We start from the raw sequence: 18,415 nt of genomic DNA, 5'->3' as shown, positions 1-18,415 counted from the left end.
TGAGGCCCCTCCCATCCTTGCCGCACCTCTTCCATCCCCACCCCAGGCTCACCAGCAATGCTCAAGGTGAAGTTCTGGCTGCTGCAGGTCTGGCCAAAGGCATTTTGGGCACAGCAGGAGTAAAGTCCACTATGCTCAGGGCTGGCCGGCCGAAGGGTCAGGTTTCGCTCCTTGCTGCTGACTGTGTGATTGCTCTGACCATCAGAGAGAGGGCTCCCATCTCGGAACCACTGGTAGGTAGGCCTGCGGGACCGAGGGGATCAGCAACAGGGAGGCAGGGGGTACTCAGGTGGCCAGTGGACAAGATGCAGAATCAGAGGGAATGGGGAAAACAAGGCCCGGGACGGGGAGTGACTTGCACAATGGCACACAACAATTCAGGGGCATAATCGGGTTGAGTTCCTACAACTCTCAGCTCCCAGAATCCACGATCATTCAGCAGCACACTAGGGGTGGTCACAGAATGAAGTGAGGTACATCTGAATAGGGTCCAGGTTTCGGGGGATATAGCCCTACTTGTCTAGAAGAACCCTCTCCACTTCCAGCCCCAAAGTCAGCTCCTTACCGAGGGTGCCCATCAATGTGACAACGCAGCGTGACCTGGGTCTGTGGCTGGATCTCAGCTTCTGAGGCTGGATACTTCAGGACCACAGGACCGGTCTCAATCCCTGCAGCAGAGGCCATGGTTGCAGAGTGAGGGGCAGAGCAGAGCAAGCAGAGCGGAGGGCAGAGGGAAGGAAGAAAAGCAGAAAAGGACACATCTTGTAGGAGCCTCTGGAGCCAAGAGACAGTGCAGAGAAAAGCCCTGCAGAGCTGAGGCCAGGGCTACACACGAGTTGGGGGACTGGTGGGGGCGGGTAGGGGACCAGAAGCAGAGTGTCCACCCGGTCTGCGGCAGGTCAGCCCTGAGCTGCCTTGCTGCTCTAGCCATCTGCAAAAGCATCCAGCAGGTTGAAGGTCCTAGATTTGGAAAAAACAAAACTTTTCTTCCCTACACATGCAGAAAGAACTAACCACAATTGCCTTCCCCCTGCCCCATTCAATTGGAAATGGGAGAAGCTGAGGGAAAGGAGGGGTCCCACAGGGCTCAGTAAGGGAGGGACCAGCAGGGAGCAAGCACAGCACCTTCTACCCCCACCACCTCTCACATTTGATGTTGAAGGAGGCATTGGCACTGCGGGCCTCCTCTCCAGTGGTGTCGTCCCGGGCCACACACTGGAAGGCTCCAGAGTCCTGCAGCCGATCGACGGCCGCGAAGCTCAGGCTGCTGCCCTGGGTGAAACGCCTCTCGGTGTCCTGGACAGGGGCCCCGTTCAGCAGCCAGTGCACATGCACAGGGCCTGGAGCCTCGACCTCACAGCGGAGCAGCGCCCGGCGTCCCTGCAATGCGTCCTGGGAGGATGGCTCCTTGATGAAGACAATGGCCGCCTGGGCACCTGCACATAGGACCACGGGAGAGTCACAGTCACGAGGAGCTAGAGCCACTGTCCTAACACAGGTCACCCGTCACCCTGTGCGCTGGAGGAGGAAAGGGGCTTTGCACAGGAGAGGTGTCCAAGGACGTGCAGGAGAGAAGGACTGGGAGACCACAATTGCCAAGTGTCCATTGAGAAACTCTTCAACTGTGCTGGGTGCTCTGCAGGATACAAAGACGCAGCACATACCTGTCAGTAGGGGGCACAGGGCGGTTGTACAGAACACAGAAAGGCTCATGCCCAGTGAACAGTGCAGGCAGCCAGTGCTTCTAGAGCACAGAAAAGAGCGGGAGTTCCAAGGTTTAGGGGGAGGGGGGAGGGACACCTGACAGTCTCTGTATAAGAAGCCTCAGACCTGCAGGTCCTGAGGCTAGACTGAGGAACAGAGGACATTAGCAGGCAGCCCTCCCCATCAATCTTCAGAATCCAGGATGTTGAGCAGAGTTAAGTCATGATCCATAGAGCATCTCGGAACGATTACTCACACTCACAGCCCCACTGAGGGTCCGGCATCGGAGGTGGCTTTGAATTCTACCCACAGATGTTCCGCAGCCCAGCATCCCCCAGGGACTTCTTTGGGACAATCTACTCCACCACAGGAGAAGCCAATATTCTCTAGATCTGGGGCTATTGCCAAAGACATGCCAGAGCCACCCTCACATCCTACCCTCTATCCCTAACAATGTGTCTGGCCATGGCTGGCTTGTCTGTGCTGAGAGAGGAGCCCAGTGGTTCCAGGTTTTCACCTGAATCCATTCCCCTCCTGCACCCCAACAGTTCAGCCCTAGCTAAGGCTAGAGAGCACCCACAGAGAAGGGGAACCCTGCAAGCAAAGGTGGAACCATAGCCAGTAGGAGCAGAGGGAGAGGGAGAAACCTGTCCTGAGCAGCAGATGGGTTGAGGAGGCGGAGGGCAGGGCTGGGCAGGTGGCATGGTGACAATAGGAGTTAACACACCGGGCTTTGTTCCTGGCCCACGTGGGCGCCCTGCAGAGGCCCCGAGCTGCTGAGCCTGGAACACCAGCCCACTTGCCAGGGGTGGGTGACGACACAGAAGAGGACATACAGCTCCTCCAGGAAGAAGAAACAGGCTTCCTGGGGCACCTACATGAAGAAGCCAGCTCTGCCTCTGACCAAAGTGGCCCTGGTAGGCAAGAGGCTGGGGGGGGGGGGGGGTGTCCTACTATTCCCTTCCCAAACCGATGGAGGCCAATAGTGGCCCAGAGTGCTGTTCCAAGCCCCAGGTGGTAGTTTGGTTCTTTAGGGTGTAAGAGCTAGGCTCCTCCTAAAGTCAGCATCAAGATAAGTCTAGAATCTCTCAGAGTGAGGTCCAGATGAGGGGCTGCCCTGGTGTTAGTCCATCTCCTAACCTTCTCAAAGGTGCCACCCCACAAAACAGCCATGGAGCGGGAAAGGGCCCAGAGCCACCTCCACTACTTCTCAATGGGGCACTCCCAACTCTCAAGGTGGGGCAATTGCCTTCGATGCTGGTCCATCCCACCCACTCTGCAAGTTAACAAATCTGTCCTCTGGGCCCTGCTAAAAGCACATCCTCAGTCACCCTGACATTCTAAACACCCCCACTCACTTCCAATCACCACACAGGAATGTGGCCCTGCCCTCACCAGGCAACTCGGCACAACCCCTTTGTAGAAAAGAGAGGTAAACTCAGGTCCAGGGAAATGTAAGGATTTGCCCAAAATCAAACAGCTACTTTGACCATGACCCAAGGAAGCCAACTCCTAGCCCCACGCTCTTCCTAGCTCTGTCCACAAACTCAACTAACCTGGAAATGGCTGATTCCACAATGGGGCGCAGTCCCCATAGCCAGGTGAAGAGGCAGACAGCCCTCTTGCAGTCAGTGCCAGACACACAAAGCCGCTCAGCTAACTGGCTGACTGAGGTAACCTTAAAGGAAGTGTGGGGCAAGAACTGGTGAATGTGGAGGCGTCTGGAACATTTCCTGACCACCTCGCATGACACAGATGGGCAGACTCAGGCTGATGTGCCAGGGGGCCTCTACAAAGGTGACTCACCAAATTCTTGGGACCCTCAATCCAGAATTTCAGGATGCTCCTTAAAGACCAAAGAGAGACCACTGCCGTCAACGTGTAGGTGAACTGCCTCACTTCCCGCTCAGCTTCTCCAGACCCAGGGAGACCGGAGTCTCACTCATGCTGAGGAACCTTAGTTAAGGGTGTGAAATCAGACAGGTCGGCCTCAACTCCTGCCCCTCATGCTTGGTGTTAACCTTGGGCAAGGAAGATGGACAATCTCTACCTTGGCTCCCCTCTGCCTCTCTCGTAGGCTGTCATGAGTCACAAAGGCAGAAACTCCGGTGAAGAGACTCGGACAGAACTAACCCAGTGAACGGTAGCTACTGCTCCTTCTTTCACTGTCACCCGTCCTGCTCAAGGACTTTCATTTTAAGAAAGTTAGGAAGCTCCCCCTCCAGAGGCCCAGGACCACTCCAGACCCTGGATGGGGAGGAGCCTCTGCAACAGATAAGTCTGAGGGGAATAATCAGGTGGGGGTGGGATGGAGGGAAGGGGCCACAGGCTCACAGGAACCACAGACCACTGGCCACAGAAACCTGAGCTGGAAGAAGAGATGGCATGACTCAGAGGGACCCCAGCTCAGCCTCCGGTATCCCCTCCTGGGGTGAGGGCTGCTCTGTAGCTGTGGTGAGAGATGCTGCATTCCCAGACTGCCACTCAGAGCCTCCTGCGCCCCCACGACAGGGCCTGGGAAACATCAAAGCTGGCCCTGCGGGGCCCTCTGTCCTGACGTCAGCTCACAGCAGGTCCTGGTTAGTGCTTGGCTGGGGCCCACTTTAGATGTTATAAAAGGCAGAGAGAACAGCCACCAGGCCTCCTCCATGCACCCAGCCCCTGCTCTGAGCTGCCATCGGAAGGCTGGCCCAGGGCCGTGGCACCCACATTTGCTGAGAGGGCAACCAGAGGCGTGCCCAGGGTGCACGGCCTGCGGGAGAACTCCGTCTATTGTGTTGCTTGGAGGGGAAAATGGGCAGAAGGCTCAGGGGCAGATCCAGGAGCCCCTGGCAGAAATGCCAGACTTAGCCTGGCCTCTCTGTACCCTTTTCCGCGCTGTGAAATGGGGACCCTGCCCTACCACTGAGGCCGTGTGAGGCCAGGTGGGTTTGCATATACAAAGCCCACAGTGCAGCACACAGCAAGTACAGGGTACAAGGGCTGCTCCCCTGGGCGCAGAAGGCTCATGAAGCTGTCTGCCCACACCAGGTGCCAACCCCAACAAATCTGGAGCTGCAAACACCCATAAGGACACTTTCCAAGCCATTTCCTCAGCTCCCCAATAGCCATCTCTATGCAGACACTGCCTATGCCTTGGCCCCAGCCCCCTGAGAAAGGCTGTGTGGGCAGCAGACCAACTCCACTCCCCACCCCCCCAGCAAGCGTCTGGTCTGCTGCCCGCCCTCCTTGCTGCTCTCTGGGCTCCAGGCCCAGGAGACCCATGTGTGTCTACGTGTGCATGTGTGCACACACATATGTGTAAACATGATTTTATGGAGAGCAGAGAGCAGCAGGAAGTTTTTCTGCTCTGAAGTAATTTCAGCTACTTTGGTCCAAGCATCCATCTGGGCCACTTAACTACCCATCTCAGGCTGGTCCTCCTGCTGCTCAAGGAAAAACACTCCAGGACCTGTACAGGCCCCAGAACCTGCCAAACCTGATGGGTTGATTCTATGTTCTCTCCCTTTTATCAAATAAAGAAAACGCCATCTTTCAGACACACGCCTCAAGACCAAGCTGAGATACCAAGACACTGGCTGGCCCCCGGCATGGGCATTTTGCACAACAGGGTGTGACCATAAGGGTGATCACCCCCAAGGCCTGCCAGCCACACAGAAGTGGCCGCCTCCTCCACACCTAAGACTCAGTCTCTGGCTCCAGAGTCTGGGTGCCTGTGGGGGGACACCCTGACTCCCAGGTGGCCCCCAGAGCCCAGGCTGAGGTGGCTCCTGTCAAGGCACAGAAACTCCCGAGAAAGAGGTTTGCCAACACCCTGTGCCCCTCCCTTCTGGGCCACAGGGTCAGGGCCCAAGTCAGGAGAGGCAGTCCTCAACCCAAGAGGCTCCACAAAACACAGCAGCCCCAGGCCCCCTCACCCACATGAGAACAGCCCTCCTTACAAGTCCCCTCTGTCTAAAAGCTCTAAGGGCACCAAGTAAGAGGCCCCAAGGGTACCAGGGTCCCTGCATCACACATCCTCCCCAATGGGTAAACACACTGTACTGCAGACCCCTTGGTCTTCCAGGATTTGACTGACATACTTTCTCATGCCCTTGAACCATTCCAAAAGTCCATGGCTCACATACATTCGTAATTTTTTTTTCATTCGTAATTTTTTTGAGGAACAAATGTAAACTGCTGCAGGAATAAGCCAAATGGATTAAAAGCAAGCACAGTTACCCCACCCTTCACCTGTTCACCGAGGTCAGCAGAAACACAAATGCTTCAGTAGTGTTTGTGAATCTGGGGATCTGGAATGTCCCTCTCTACCACCGGTATACCACCAAGATATTGTGTGTGGTTTTAGCATCAGGAACTCAGACTCTCTGATAAGTCCAGAACATAAGGATTCAGAGAATTACTTGAAACGGACCACAGCAAACTCTGAGACCCAGATGCAGAGCATGAAGTTTCTACCCCCTTCTGTCTACAAAAGGCCCCAGGTGCACGGACAGGAGCCCCACAGCCCTCTGTAAGCCATCATAGTCCTTGTTCTGAGCAGCGTAGGAGAGAGCAGAGCCAAGGGATCCAGCTGAACTTTCCTGTCCCGGGATTTAACCATAAACGTCTGGAGAGATTCCCACATCCGGATTAGAGGAAGAGAACAAAATCACCAGAGATTAGGGCAGAAACAACCTAGCAGGCCAACTCATCTACCTTAGATGAAAACCACAACTCAAACCTGTCCTGCCCGCTCCTGGGAGGCCCTGGAGGGGGAAGATCAACCTCTCACAGCAACAGCAGGTCCCTGTGTCCAGCACCACGTGGCATCTGAGCCAGAGGGACAAATACTCCAGCAAAGAAGCTTAAAACGCTCCCCAGCCAATGGCCACACCATTGGTCCCTGGAACCAACCTGACTTCTGTTGGGGCTGGGAGGGCCACACCTGGGACACTTAAATGGCTGTCTTCAAGGAAGCAGCAATGAATTAAACACCCAACCATGTGAGGTAGTATGATCAGGCCAAAAGAACATGATGGGAGGAGTCCTGGGTTCTAATCTCTATACAACCACTAACAAGCAGAGTGACCCAAACCAATTGCTACTCCTTCCCAGGAAGATTTTCTATAAAATTAAAGAAAAGAGGGGATGTAAGGGGACAGTCCCCAAAACCTAACACTGGATTAGCTGCAAAGAGCTCCAAAGGCAGCTACAGGAACAAAGGGCCCGCTCCCCAGAGTACCCTCCCCAATCCCAGCCACCAGCCCCCAAAGCCCAAATTGGGTAAGGGCAGGGTAGGGCCTGGAAGGATTAAGAGAGACACTGTAAATGTCAGGTGTACAGGTCAGAGGTAGCTGTGGGTTGCAAACAGGGACCCAGCATCACTTTCTGACAAGTTGTTCCCATTCCAAGGGCTCAGCTTACATCCTACCTCTCCAGAGGATCACCTCTCTGCCTTGGTCACAAACCTGCATCGATAGCTCACTACCTGTGACACTCCTGATATTCCCTTCTGTGCTGTGGCTGTGAGCTGCACCCCTGTGCTAGACTGTAAGTTTGAGGGGATGTTTGGGTGGCTCAGTCAGTTAAGCATTTGCCTAGAGTTTTCAGGTCATGGTCCTAGGGTCCTAGGATAGAGCCCTGCATTGGGCTCCCTGCTCAGCAGGGTGTCTGCTTCTCCCTCTGCTGCCTCTGCCTGCCGCTCCCCCTGCTTGTTCTTTCTCTCTCTCTCAAATAAATAAATAAAAACAAATAAACAAACAAATAAACAAATAAATAAATAAAAATTAAAAAGAAAAGAAATACCCCAGGGTACAGGAAAGGACATCAGAGAATATTGCAGGGAGGTCAGAGTTGGGGCTTGTGCTCTCTCTGTGTCAAATAAATATATAAAATCTTTTTAAAAATAAGTAAGACGGGGATCCCTGGGTGGCTCAGGGGTTTGGCGCCTGTCTTTGGCCCAGGGCGCGATCCTGGAGTTCCGGGATCGAGTCCCATGTCGGGCTCCTGACATGGAGCCTGCTTCTCCCTCCTCCTGTGTCTCTGCCTCTCTCTCTCTCTCATAAATAAATAAATAAATCTTAAAAAAAAAAATAAGACTGTAACCTTGAGGAGAGGGCAGACATTCATGCCCAATAGGATACAGCTGTGTCCCTCAGAGTGCCTGGGCACTGTAAATACCCCATGAGCATTTATGGGGGAATGACATCACTGAAGACTCTATCTGACCTACAATCTTGTCCTGTGTCTACCTTTATTCAATCTTGGCCAACTTACTTTTCTTCTCTGGGTCTCAGTTTCCTCTCCTGGAACCAATTTTAGTGATTCTTTTTCAGATTCCTAGGATAGTCAATGATATTCAAATGAAATAGACATTAGCTATAGACACACAAAAGTCTGCATATTTTTCAGAGAAGTAAAAAAGCCCAGAAGCAGGGCACGCCTGGGTGGCTCAGTCAGTTGGGCGTCTGCTTTTGGCTCAGGTCATGGTCCCAAGGTCCCGGGATCAAGCCCCATGTCAGACTCCCTGCTCAGTGGGGAAACAACTTCTCCCTCTCCTGTTGCAGCTCACCCTACTTGTGCTAGTTCTCTGTCAAATAAATAAATAAAATCTTAATAAAAAAAAAAAAAAAAAAAAAAACCAGACATGCTAGGGAACCATGGACCCCAGGTTAAAATGTCCTTGGATAAGGTGATCCAGGCCTGCGGAAATAATATACATTACAGGCAAGGCGACACAGGTGCTGGGCCAGGGCACTGGGAAATGAGCCAGGGCTCAGTCCTAGGAAGACCTCAGGAGTTCAGTTAGTGCACTCACAGCTCCAGAGGGGTCAGGGAGCCTAGCCTCTGAGGGGACCACAGTGAGACAATAAGAGAACGGCACCAGGTGAGCCTGCTGAGCATCCTGTGGTCCTTCCTCCAGAGGCAGGGCACAAACTCCAGGACAGCCTGGGGAGCAGGACCTTACAACCTGTGCGACCTGGCCTCAGTTTATTACTTTTCATGACAGGCTCAGAAAACTCTGTGAGATTCTGCTTTCTGAGCCCTTTTTACATGTCTCTGCCTCCTCCCTGGGAGGCTGATAAGGCAGTGAGCATAGATCTCAGACCTAGCCAGAGTGGCCACAGCAGTTAACCCCAAATTCCCTGTGGAAGGGAGGAGATGATTTCCTGCCCTTTAGATGGAGCGGCCTCCACTTCATCTGGAGGCACCTGGGTGGCTCGTTGGTTAAGCATCTGCCTTCAGCTCAGGTCATGATCTCAGGGTCCTGGGATTGAGCCCCATGTTGTTCCACAGCGGGCTCCCTGTTCTTAGGGGATCTGTTTCTCCCTCTCCTCCTGCTTGTGCTCTCTCTCTCTCTCAAATAAATACATAAAATATGTATTTTTTTTAAAAAAAGAAAGAAAATCCTCCCCAACTCCTAAAACTTGAAATATCCCTTAGACCAGCTCTGTCCAATATGGTAGCCACTAGCCACATGGAGCCACTGAAATGTAACTTAATTAAAATGAATTTTCTCTATAGTGATGGGCACCTTTCAAGTGCTCAGGAGCTACACCTAAGCTAGAGGCCACCATACCAAACAGTGCAAATGTAAAAACTATTCTGTCCCCACAAAAAGCTCCATTAGACGGCACTGCCTTAGCTCCTCTGCCTGCCTGCTTCTTGTGGGCCCCGTGCACAGGCACATTATTTCTGAACTAAAGAATCCTCGACAGGGGTCAGCCTCATTTTACTGATGAGGAAATTGGGAGTCAAGGCTATCCCAGTAGATGGCAGGATCGGAACTACCCCTGCTCCTGTGTCCGCCTGCATTCTTGCCACGATGATGCCATCCTGGCTGCTTCTCTTCTTTCACTTATTCCCTTTGATCCACACCCTCCCCCAACCCTTCTAGCGTGTGTAATGTAAATCCTTTTCTCTGCGTGTGTGCTCTGGTAAAACGTGATTACTGTTTCAAGGGCGGGTCCTTTTAACTTCTGTAAGTGGTCTTGCATTATCTCTCACTTTGCTTCTGACTTTTTCTTCCCATTTAGCTCCGTGTTTTGAAGATCCTTCCCCATGGCCATCTCCCACCTCCTGCTGTTCTCCCAACAGATGAACAGACTGTTAGGTCTGGGGAAGGAAGAAGCAGGGGAATTTATTTTTTTTTAAGCAAGTAAGTGGATGAACATAGCTGTCCACAGTTTGAAGATTAGTCTTGAAGCCCGAACCCTGTTGCCTGTGTGCCCCCAGCTCCCTGGCCTCTACCACTGTACACCTGGTCCCACTCTGTCTGCTGGGTGTCCTCGGAGCCTGGTGGGATACACACATACCCCTGCTTCTCCTGCCTCCCTTTATTCTCCCCAGAAACCCAGAAAGTCACTGAAGAGGCTGCTTTCAAAGGGATAAGAAAAAAAGAGTTGGTCTCAGCCTTTTATATTTAGAAGCTCTCTGCAAACCACTTCCCGCAGCAGACAAGAGTGGGGAATGTGAGGAAATCGCTTTGCTATGTGTGATGTGGAAAGCACGAGCCACTCAGGGCCTGCGGCAGCGGGCTGCATTTGCCACACAGCCGGTGACATGCGGCGATGCCTAACACATGTGCAGGAAACGAATGTGCCCCTGGGCAGCCTGCAGGAGACCCCGTTGGACACCACACACTGCAGCTTGGCTGTTCCCTCGAGGCCTGGGCACAAGGCAGGGCCCAGGAGTCAGAAGCAGATGCCATCCACTAAGCACCCCTCCCCCAGCCTTCTTTTCTTTCCTTTCCTTCTCCACCTGTCTGACCAACAGCTGTTTCTGGAAACCAACCCTTCTCTCTAGGGAGGGAGAAGTCTTAGAAAGGGATGCTGCAGGCTTTAGGCCTCAACCTGGGACACAAAGGATCCAGACTGAGGAAGGAGGCTTGAAAGAACCACCGGCTTGAATAGACAAGGCTGACCTCCTGGACTCTAGGTGTGGGGGTAAGACTGTCCACGAGGCCCACTGCCTCCTTGTGAAGACAGATCTGCTCCTGACATCAAAAGCTCTCCCCTCAGCCACCTCTGCTACCACGCCTGGCTGGAAAAAAATGTTGAAGGGGAAGGCTATCTTGTAGTTGGGCCCAAATCCTGCAAGCCATGGACCTATTGCTCAAATATTACTCATATGTGACAGGGTCTGGCCTGGTGTCACAAGGTAAGGGGGAACCATGGACAGAGAGGCAAGTGGAAGGCAAGCCAGCTGCTGAGTTAGAATCAAACCATAGATACTTCTTAGACTCCTTAGAAACCTCATTTTCCCACTTTAAATATAAATTTTCTAACAGTACAATTTTATTCTTTTATTTAATCTCTTACTGCAAATCACTGGTGGTGATTTTATTTTTTAAAGAAAATAATCAAAAGAGAGTTGTTGGTTTTCTTTTTTTTATCAGCTATTTAGAGAAAGCATTCTGGCTAAAGATGGCAAAATGAATATTTCAACCCCCAAATCAATAACAACAGATGAAAAAAAATACAAACTGATGAATAATGGAAACAATTCCTTGTAAGTTATTTTTAAAAGCAGCAAAAACTTGCAACTCATCACCAGATGCTTCAAGCTTAGGGATAACCGGCTTTGGGGAGCAAACATCATAAAACATAAAGCACACACAAATAGCTGAAGGGAAAAAAAAAAGGCCCCTAAGAGTGGCTGATGCAATAACTGAGTTGAAAATAGCCAAAAAAATGACAAAGACCTCAAGTTTATTTCATGCCTACTCTGTCGATCTTTGAGTCAGGGTATGGAAGGCACCAAGATCTGGCTTCACTTAAGTCTGGAACTGGCTGTCCCTCCATTCCAGGAGGTGCTTACAAACCTCCAAAATATGGAGGGAGAGAGGGAGGGAGAGAGGGGGGAGTGGGGTTAAAAGAGGAAGGGCGGGAGACAGGAGGGAGGGAGGGAGAGAGGGAAGAGGGGAAGCAAGTCGACCCTGATGAATAGAGAAAGGGAAGTGAGGTGAAGAGGGCTGGAGGGAGATTGACAGAGACAGACAGAGGGAGACTAACAACTCACAGAGAGGCAGAGGGAGGTGGGCCGTCTTAGAGAAGAAGAGGCATGAGCAGAGAGTAGAGAGAGACCCAGGCCCTGAAAGAGGAGAAGGCGAGAGGTGAACAGGTAGAGAGACAAGGGCAGAGACATACGGGCAGACAGAGTAACAGTGACAGAGACCCAGAGAAAGGGTCAAGAAAAACAAAGACCTAGAGCACATGAGTATATACACATGTTGGCATACACAGGCCCCCTCCCACCTCCCGCCTAGAGCAGGGCTCAGCCCCACATGTCCCCCAGCCTCCCCTAGTGGGTCTCTTCCTGTGTCTCTAGTAGGGAGGTCTTCCCCAACCCTCCCAGCAGCCTTAAAGACTCCAAACTCAGTCCCTGGCTTGAGCCACAGGGTTTACTCAGTGTATCACTCACTAGACACGAAAGGTTATAGCTCGCCTGTACTCGGGAGACCTGGGGAAGCGGGGGGCGGGAGGGGCTCTCTGTATACCAGATTCAGGCCATTTATAATGGAGAGCCCTCAAATTAGAGGCTTCTGGTAAATAATTCACCAGGAAAAGTACAGTACCTTCCCGGGGCTCATCCATTATTCACCAAGATAAATGTACCATATTGTTATACTTCCTGACATCTAAAAATGGTCTGAGCCATTAGGCCAGGAGCAAGAAGACAGTGGGGCAATTTCCACTCTACCTTCCAGAACCCCTGACCCAGCAGTCCTGTGCTTCTGGAACTTAGTCCGCTGCTCCTCACACAAGGGCAAAGCCTTCGACTTCCACAAAGGGCCATACCTGGGTTCAGACCATATCTCAAGAGCAGGCCCCCACACAGCCCTCAAGAGCTCCCTGCCAGGTCAGAGGGATGCCCAGAAAAGTTTTGAGTAAAACTCCTACGTTTTGGCCCCCCCTCACTGGGAAAAGGCAATTCCTTTGCTTGTATCTAAGGGTAATCCTGTTCCTAAAAGTTCCAAGAGTTTGACTTTGGTGCCAAATGAGCGTCAGCTACCAAATGCACAAAGCCCTGCATCCTAGACCTGGCTCTAAGCAAGTCGTTCTGTTCTTCAGGCCTTCATTTCCCTATCTGTAAAATCAGCTGGCTGCTCTTTACAAGGATGCAATGCTCTCCAAGAAGGCTGAAGAGCTACAGGAGTTTAAGGCCCTCCCTGGCCTCAGAAGTACAGGAAGGATAGAGATGGGGCAAGAGCCCAGAGTCTGGAGTCAGGCTGCCTGCACTCCATTTCTACACTCCCGCTTACCAAGTCTATGTCTTTGGGCAAGCTGTCCACCCTTGCGGTGCCTCCACTTTTGTATACAATGGTGCTAATAACGTTACCTACCTCACAGGCTTGTGCAAAGTAAATTCACATGTTAATAAATGTAGCATGCTGGGAACAGTGCCTGGCATGCATTAATTAAGGACTTTTGTGAGCTTGGGCCCTTCGCAGTCTTATTGTCATTATTATGTTCGAGAATTTTTTTATATTTTAGGAACTACATGCCATCACAAATATCCCTCACCTGGCATAGGCCTTTGCTGGCATCCCTCTCATCCAGACCATTTGTTGTTGTTATTGTTGTTTTAATGATAGTCACACACACAGAGAGAGAGAGAGAGAGAGAGAGAGAGAGAGAGAGAGGCAGAGACCTAGGCAGAGGGAGAAGCAGGCTCCATGCACCTGGAGCCCGACGTGGGATTCGATCCCGGGTCTCCAGGATCGCGCCCTGGGCCAAAGGCAGGCGTTAAACCGCTGCGCCACCCAGGGATCCCCTCATCCCGACCATTTGGAGCTGCAAAGTGCCCTGTGTGATTTGTCACTCACCCAATCTCTGCCATCTGAGAGTAGTGGTTCTCTCTGAACAGACCTTAAGTTCTGCTACCTAAGAGAGCTTTAGAACTACCTCATCACAGGAGACAAACCTGTGGGGCTCTGCAGTTCAAGGGGTGTTGCCCTGTGTAGGTGACTCCTCACTGTAGAGCTGCCAATTGCTGGAAGCTTTGTATTCTGTGGCCCACTGCCCCGGGGGGCTTGCAGGCAATGTGCAGATTGGCAGTGGCCAAAGTTTCCTTCACTCTCCCTCCCAAAGCTACTCAAATCAGAGGCATCTCCAATATGAACAAGAATCAAGGGCACCTGTGTGGCTCAGATGGTTAAATGTTGGCCTTTGTCTCAGGTCAGGATCTCAGGATCCTGGGATCGAGTCCCCACATCAGGCTCCCTGCTCAGCTGCCCCCCCACCCCCCCACTCATAATCCCCTCCCTCTCAAATAAACAAAATCTTAAAAAAATATGAGCAAGAATCAGAGCAAGCCTGTCAGGGTGAGAAACGATCCAGACCATCTTGGTAGAAGGCAGGTGTCTGGCCTCAAGGAACACAACTGCAGTTAGGTGAGGAGAGCACACATTAGTTTGTGTGCCAACTGATACCTGATGATAACTATTAGGCTTCAGCTTTCTGATCCCGTAAGTCCCTAATAAAAGAGGCCTGGAAAATTCTATGCTTTATAAAGGAAAAAACTTTACTACATAAAATAGAAGTTGTAAACAACTCTCAATGGCAAGCAATAAATTAGGAAAATTATTTCCAGCAATTGACAGAAGAGGGGCTGCTGGTCTTGATATATAGAGTTACAAATTAATCATAATAACTACTAAAATTCTAACAGTAACATGGTCCAAACATGAGGAGTTCTCAAAGCAAATATTAATGTAAGAAAACGTTCCAGGAGCACCTGGATGGCTCAGTCGGTTAAGGGTCTACTTCAGCTCAGGTTATTGAGCCCTGCATCCTCTGGCTCCCTGCTTCTCCCTCTCCTGCTCACCACCCCTCACCTTGCTTGTGCAGTCTCTCAAATAAATAGATAAAATCTTAAAAAATAAAAAAGAAAGAAAACATTCCAATGCACTAGGAATCTAAGAAATGCAAATAAAAATGAGTTATTCTACCTAGTAAATGGACACAAAGATTTTTTAACTAGCACTCAATGCTGGTGAGTCTATGGAGAAAATGGTCTTTGTGCTTTGTTGATGGGCATATAAATTATAAAAATTCCCTCCTGCAAAATGGTTTGGAAACTGGACCAATATCTTAAGAAATTCATGCCCTTCCTCACTGGAGAAGTGCCTGATTCCAGGTCTTGGGCAGGAAATGCACAAGACAAGCCTGGATCATCAAATACAAAGGAACAAGCAAAGACTAGGAAGGTCACGTCAAGAGGTTCAGAGCCAGCTTTAAGAGGCTCCCACAGGCCAAGGAGGGGACTAAGCAACCATAAGGGTAAGAACCACATGGACTTACACCAAGTTAAAATCCATGATTTAATAATGATATTTTTAAAAAGCCCCAAACGGGGCACCTGGCTGGGTCAGTCAGTAGAAAGTGCGACTCTTGATCTCAGGGTTTTAAGTTTGAGCTCCATGTTGGATGTAGAGATTACTTAAAAATAAGAAAAATAAATAAAAAGTCTGATGCTTTCCATTGGTCACCCCTAAAGGATGCTAAAAAACCAACTCATTATTTTAAAAACTGGTTAAGCATCAAGCTTTATATTTCTAGTCCCCTCCCCTTTTTTTTGAAGATTTTATTTATTTATTCATGAGAGAGACAGAGAGAGAGGCAGAGACATAGGCAGAGGGAGAAGCTGGCTTCTGCCAGGAGCCTGATGCAGGACTCGATCCCAGGACCCTGGGATCAAGACCTGAGCCAAAGGCAGACACTCAATCACTGAGCCACCCAGGCGTCCCTATATTCCCTTTCTGAATAGCTATACCTCAGGATAATCAGTCAATAAGGGGAGATTTATCTTTACAGGAGCCTCCAGATGATAAATATCATATATCACCATTTTACAACCCTTAATGAAATAATGGATCTACCAATGATTATTGATGGCTGCTAATTCCAGGGAGACAACCAAGTATTACGTGTCTACTGAGGAAAGTACACATGAAAAAGAAAAATAGAATCAAGTCTGGTAAAGACTTTAGACCTAAGTTTCCTCGTTAAAAAGTTTAAGAACCTCTGTAGACTGAATGTAGAAAACAAAGAAGTTAGGTTAACAATGCGCTGCCAACTGAAATAAGAACTATGAATATACTTGTGTCTTCGACTGCTCTCACCAATGGTTATTAAAACCTCATATTGTTGTTGAACATTTCCCGTACTTACCACCTGTCTTCCCCACTAGATTCTAAGCTCCCTGAGCACAAGGGCTGGCCTCACACTCACCCGTCTCCTCCACTGCAGGTGCCCTGCCCACTGGAGGTGCTCAGGAAACACCAGCTGATCTGTGGTGGTTTTACTGAACCATATTTAGTTCCATTATCCCTGCATGATGTGGAATAAGCAGAGGGTCAAAGCCCAATATGGGATCCTCGTAGGCAATTATGTTAATTATCATTATTAATTCAACATTTATCTAGAGCCTACCATATGCCAAGTACTCTGCAAGACACTGGGGATGAGAGAGAAAAACACACAATTATTGCCTTTAAGTATCTCAGTTTAGTGGGGGAGTCAGACAAGTAAACATATAATTACAATAATAGCTAACACTTACTGACCGCTTACTCTGTGCCAGGCACCCTTCCAAGCATTTTAATCATAGTAGCTTGTTAATGCTTACAACCACCCGGTAAAGCAGATACTTGGATTCGCCACTCTACAGATGAGGAAACTGAGGCATGGGAAGGTAAAACAACTTGCTCAAGGTCACACCGCTAGTAAGTGGCAAATATAGGATTCAAATTTCAGGTCAGCTGGCTGGAGAGGACAGCCTATCATCATCAAGGCTTTACCACATTATCACACACCATGGTGGGCGGATGCACAAGGCAAGCTTTCTAACTCAAAGTTGGGGGGGGTGGCACAGGGGAGCAGAGAAGAATCCTGGGAGAGGGCTTGTCAAAACAAGCTTTTAACAAGGAATGGGGCTTGGCAAACACAAGACTGAAGGATAAAGACAAAGTGTGGTCAGAGAACTCCAAGTAACTCGGGATACTCAGAGTTTAAGAGGCAATGGGGATGGAGGGGACAGAGCAAGAGGCCACCAGACACTAGCTCAGGAGAAAGAGGCAAAGGAGATGAGATATAGATCTACCCTGGTCAGGCTATCCCCTGACCAAAAAAAAAAGTCACAACACCGTGGGTCCCTGCCTCTGATGAGGTGGTTAGAGTAGAAGATGGGCTGAAGCATCACTTCATGATGGAGCGAGCTGCAGGCCTACCCACAGAAGGCATGATGATGGGATAACACCTTATCTGCCCTGTCATTTCCTAGGGCTACTGTGACAAATGACCACAACTGGGTGGCTTAAAACAACGGACATATATTCTCTCCCAATTTTCAAGGCTGAGGTGTAAACTCAGGGTGTTGGCAAGATTGGTTCCTTCTGGGACGCCTGAGTGGCTCAGCGGTTGAGTGCTGCCTTTGGCCCAGGGCATGATCCTGGAGTCCAGGGATCGAGTCGTCCCACATCGGGCTCCCTATTGGGAGCCTGCTTCTCTCTGCCTAGGTCTCTGCCTCTCTATCTCTCTCTCTCTTTTTTTTTTTTTTAATTTTTATTTATTTATGATAGTCACAGGGAGAGAAAGAGAGAGGCAGAGACATAGGCAGAGGGAGAAGCAGGCTCCATGCACCGGGAGCCCGATGTGGGATTCGATCCCAGGTCTCCAGGATCGCGCCCTGGGCCAAAGGCAGGCGCCAAACCGCTGCGCCACCCAGGGATCCCTCTATCTCTCTCTCTCATGAATAAATAAATAAAAACTTAAAAAAAAAAAAAAAGGATTAGTTCCTTCTGGAGGCTCTAGGAAAAGTCTACCCCATGCCTCCCTCCTAGCTTCTGATGTTGTGGCAATCCTTGGCTTTCCTTGGCCTGGAGATGTGTCACTCCAATCTCTGCCTCCTCCATGCGGCCGTCTGTCCTTTCTGCATGTGTCTCTCTGCGCCTCTTCTTGTAAGGATAATATCCAATCACAGGGCATCAGAACTTAAGGACTTGGATTACATCTGCAAAGTTCCTATTTCCAAATGAGGTCACACTCACAGATACTGGGGCTTAGGACTCGAACATAACCTTGTTGGGGACACAATGCAACCCTTCACACCTGTTATTCTACAACTTGCTTTTTTCCACTGTACAGTTAACTACAGATATTTTCCCATGTCTGTCCACATAGTTCTAGTTCACTCACTTCAACTGCTGTGTATTATTTCACTGTGTCAATGACCCATGATCTATTTGTCCAGCACCCTAGGAAACAAATAGGATATGGCATTGTCCCATAATCATCCCTAATTATGAACAATTAGATGGCTTACTGTTTTGCCATTACAAATGATGCTCCAAGTAAACCTCTCTGTACAGGTACCTATACACACTGATAATGAGTGTTTCTGTAGGATGACTTCCTAGAAACAGAACCCCTCCCTTGAACCAAAGAGAATACAATTTCAAATTTTTGATAAATGACAAGTGGTTTTAGAGGTTGTGCAAATTTATGCATCCTTACTACACTGATACTTATTCATCTTTGTCAGTTTGAGAGACATGAAATAATGCTTTGCTGCAATTTGCAATTCATTTGAGACATTTAATTTGTCCTTAACAAGATGAAGTGATCTTTCATGTATTTATCAGCTGAATCTCTTACTGTCCATTTCCTTTATTTTTAACAGCAATATTATTTTCCAAATTTTTATTCAAATTCTAGTTAGTGAACAT

General features: G+C 49.7%; 1 protein-coding gene across 1 annotated transcript in view; it reads right to left on the bottom strand.

Moving 5' to 3' along the window:
* Positions 1–18,415, bottom strand: part of PTK7 (protein tyrosine kinase 7 (inactive)) — a 62,564-nt gene that overhangs the window by 20,555 nt on the left and 23,594 nt on the right. Inside the window, exons 2-4 of the mRNA XM_025990945.2 lie at positions 1,149–1,436; positions 566–668; positions 53–243 (exon numbers count right to left, since the gene is read on the bottom strand). Coding sequence (XP_025846730.1) covers positions 53–243; positions 566–668; positions 1,149–1,436 — 582 coding nt within the window. The remainder of the gene's footprint in view (positions 1–52; positions 244–565; positions 669–1,148; positions 1,437–18,415) is intronic.

The sequence above is a fragment of the Vulpes vulpes genome, chromosome 1 (assembly GCF_048418805.1).
Source record: "Vulpes vulpes isolate BD-2025 chromosome 1, VulVul3, whole genome shotgun sequence".
Lineage (NCBI taxonomy): Eukaryota > Metazoa > Chordata > Mammalia > Carnivora > Canidae > Vulpes > Vulpes vulpes.
Note: the sequence above shows the minus strand (reverse complement) of the source record. Positions and strands in the feature narration are given on the sequence as shown.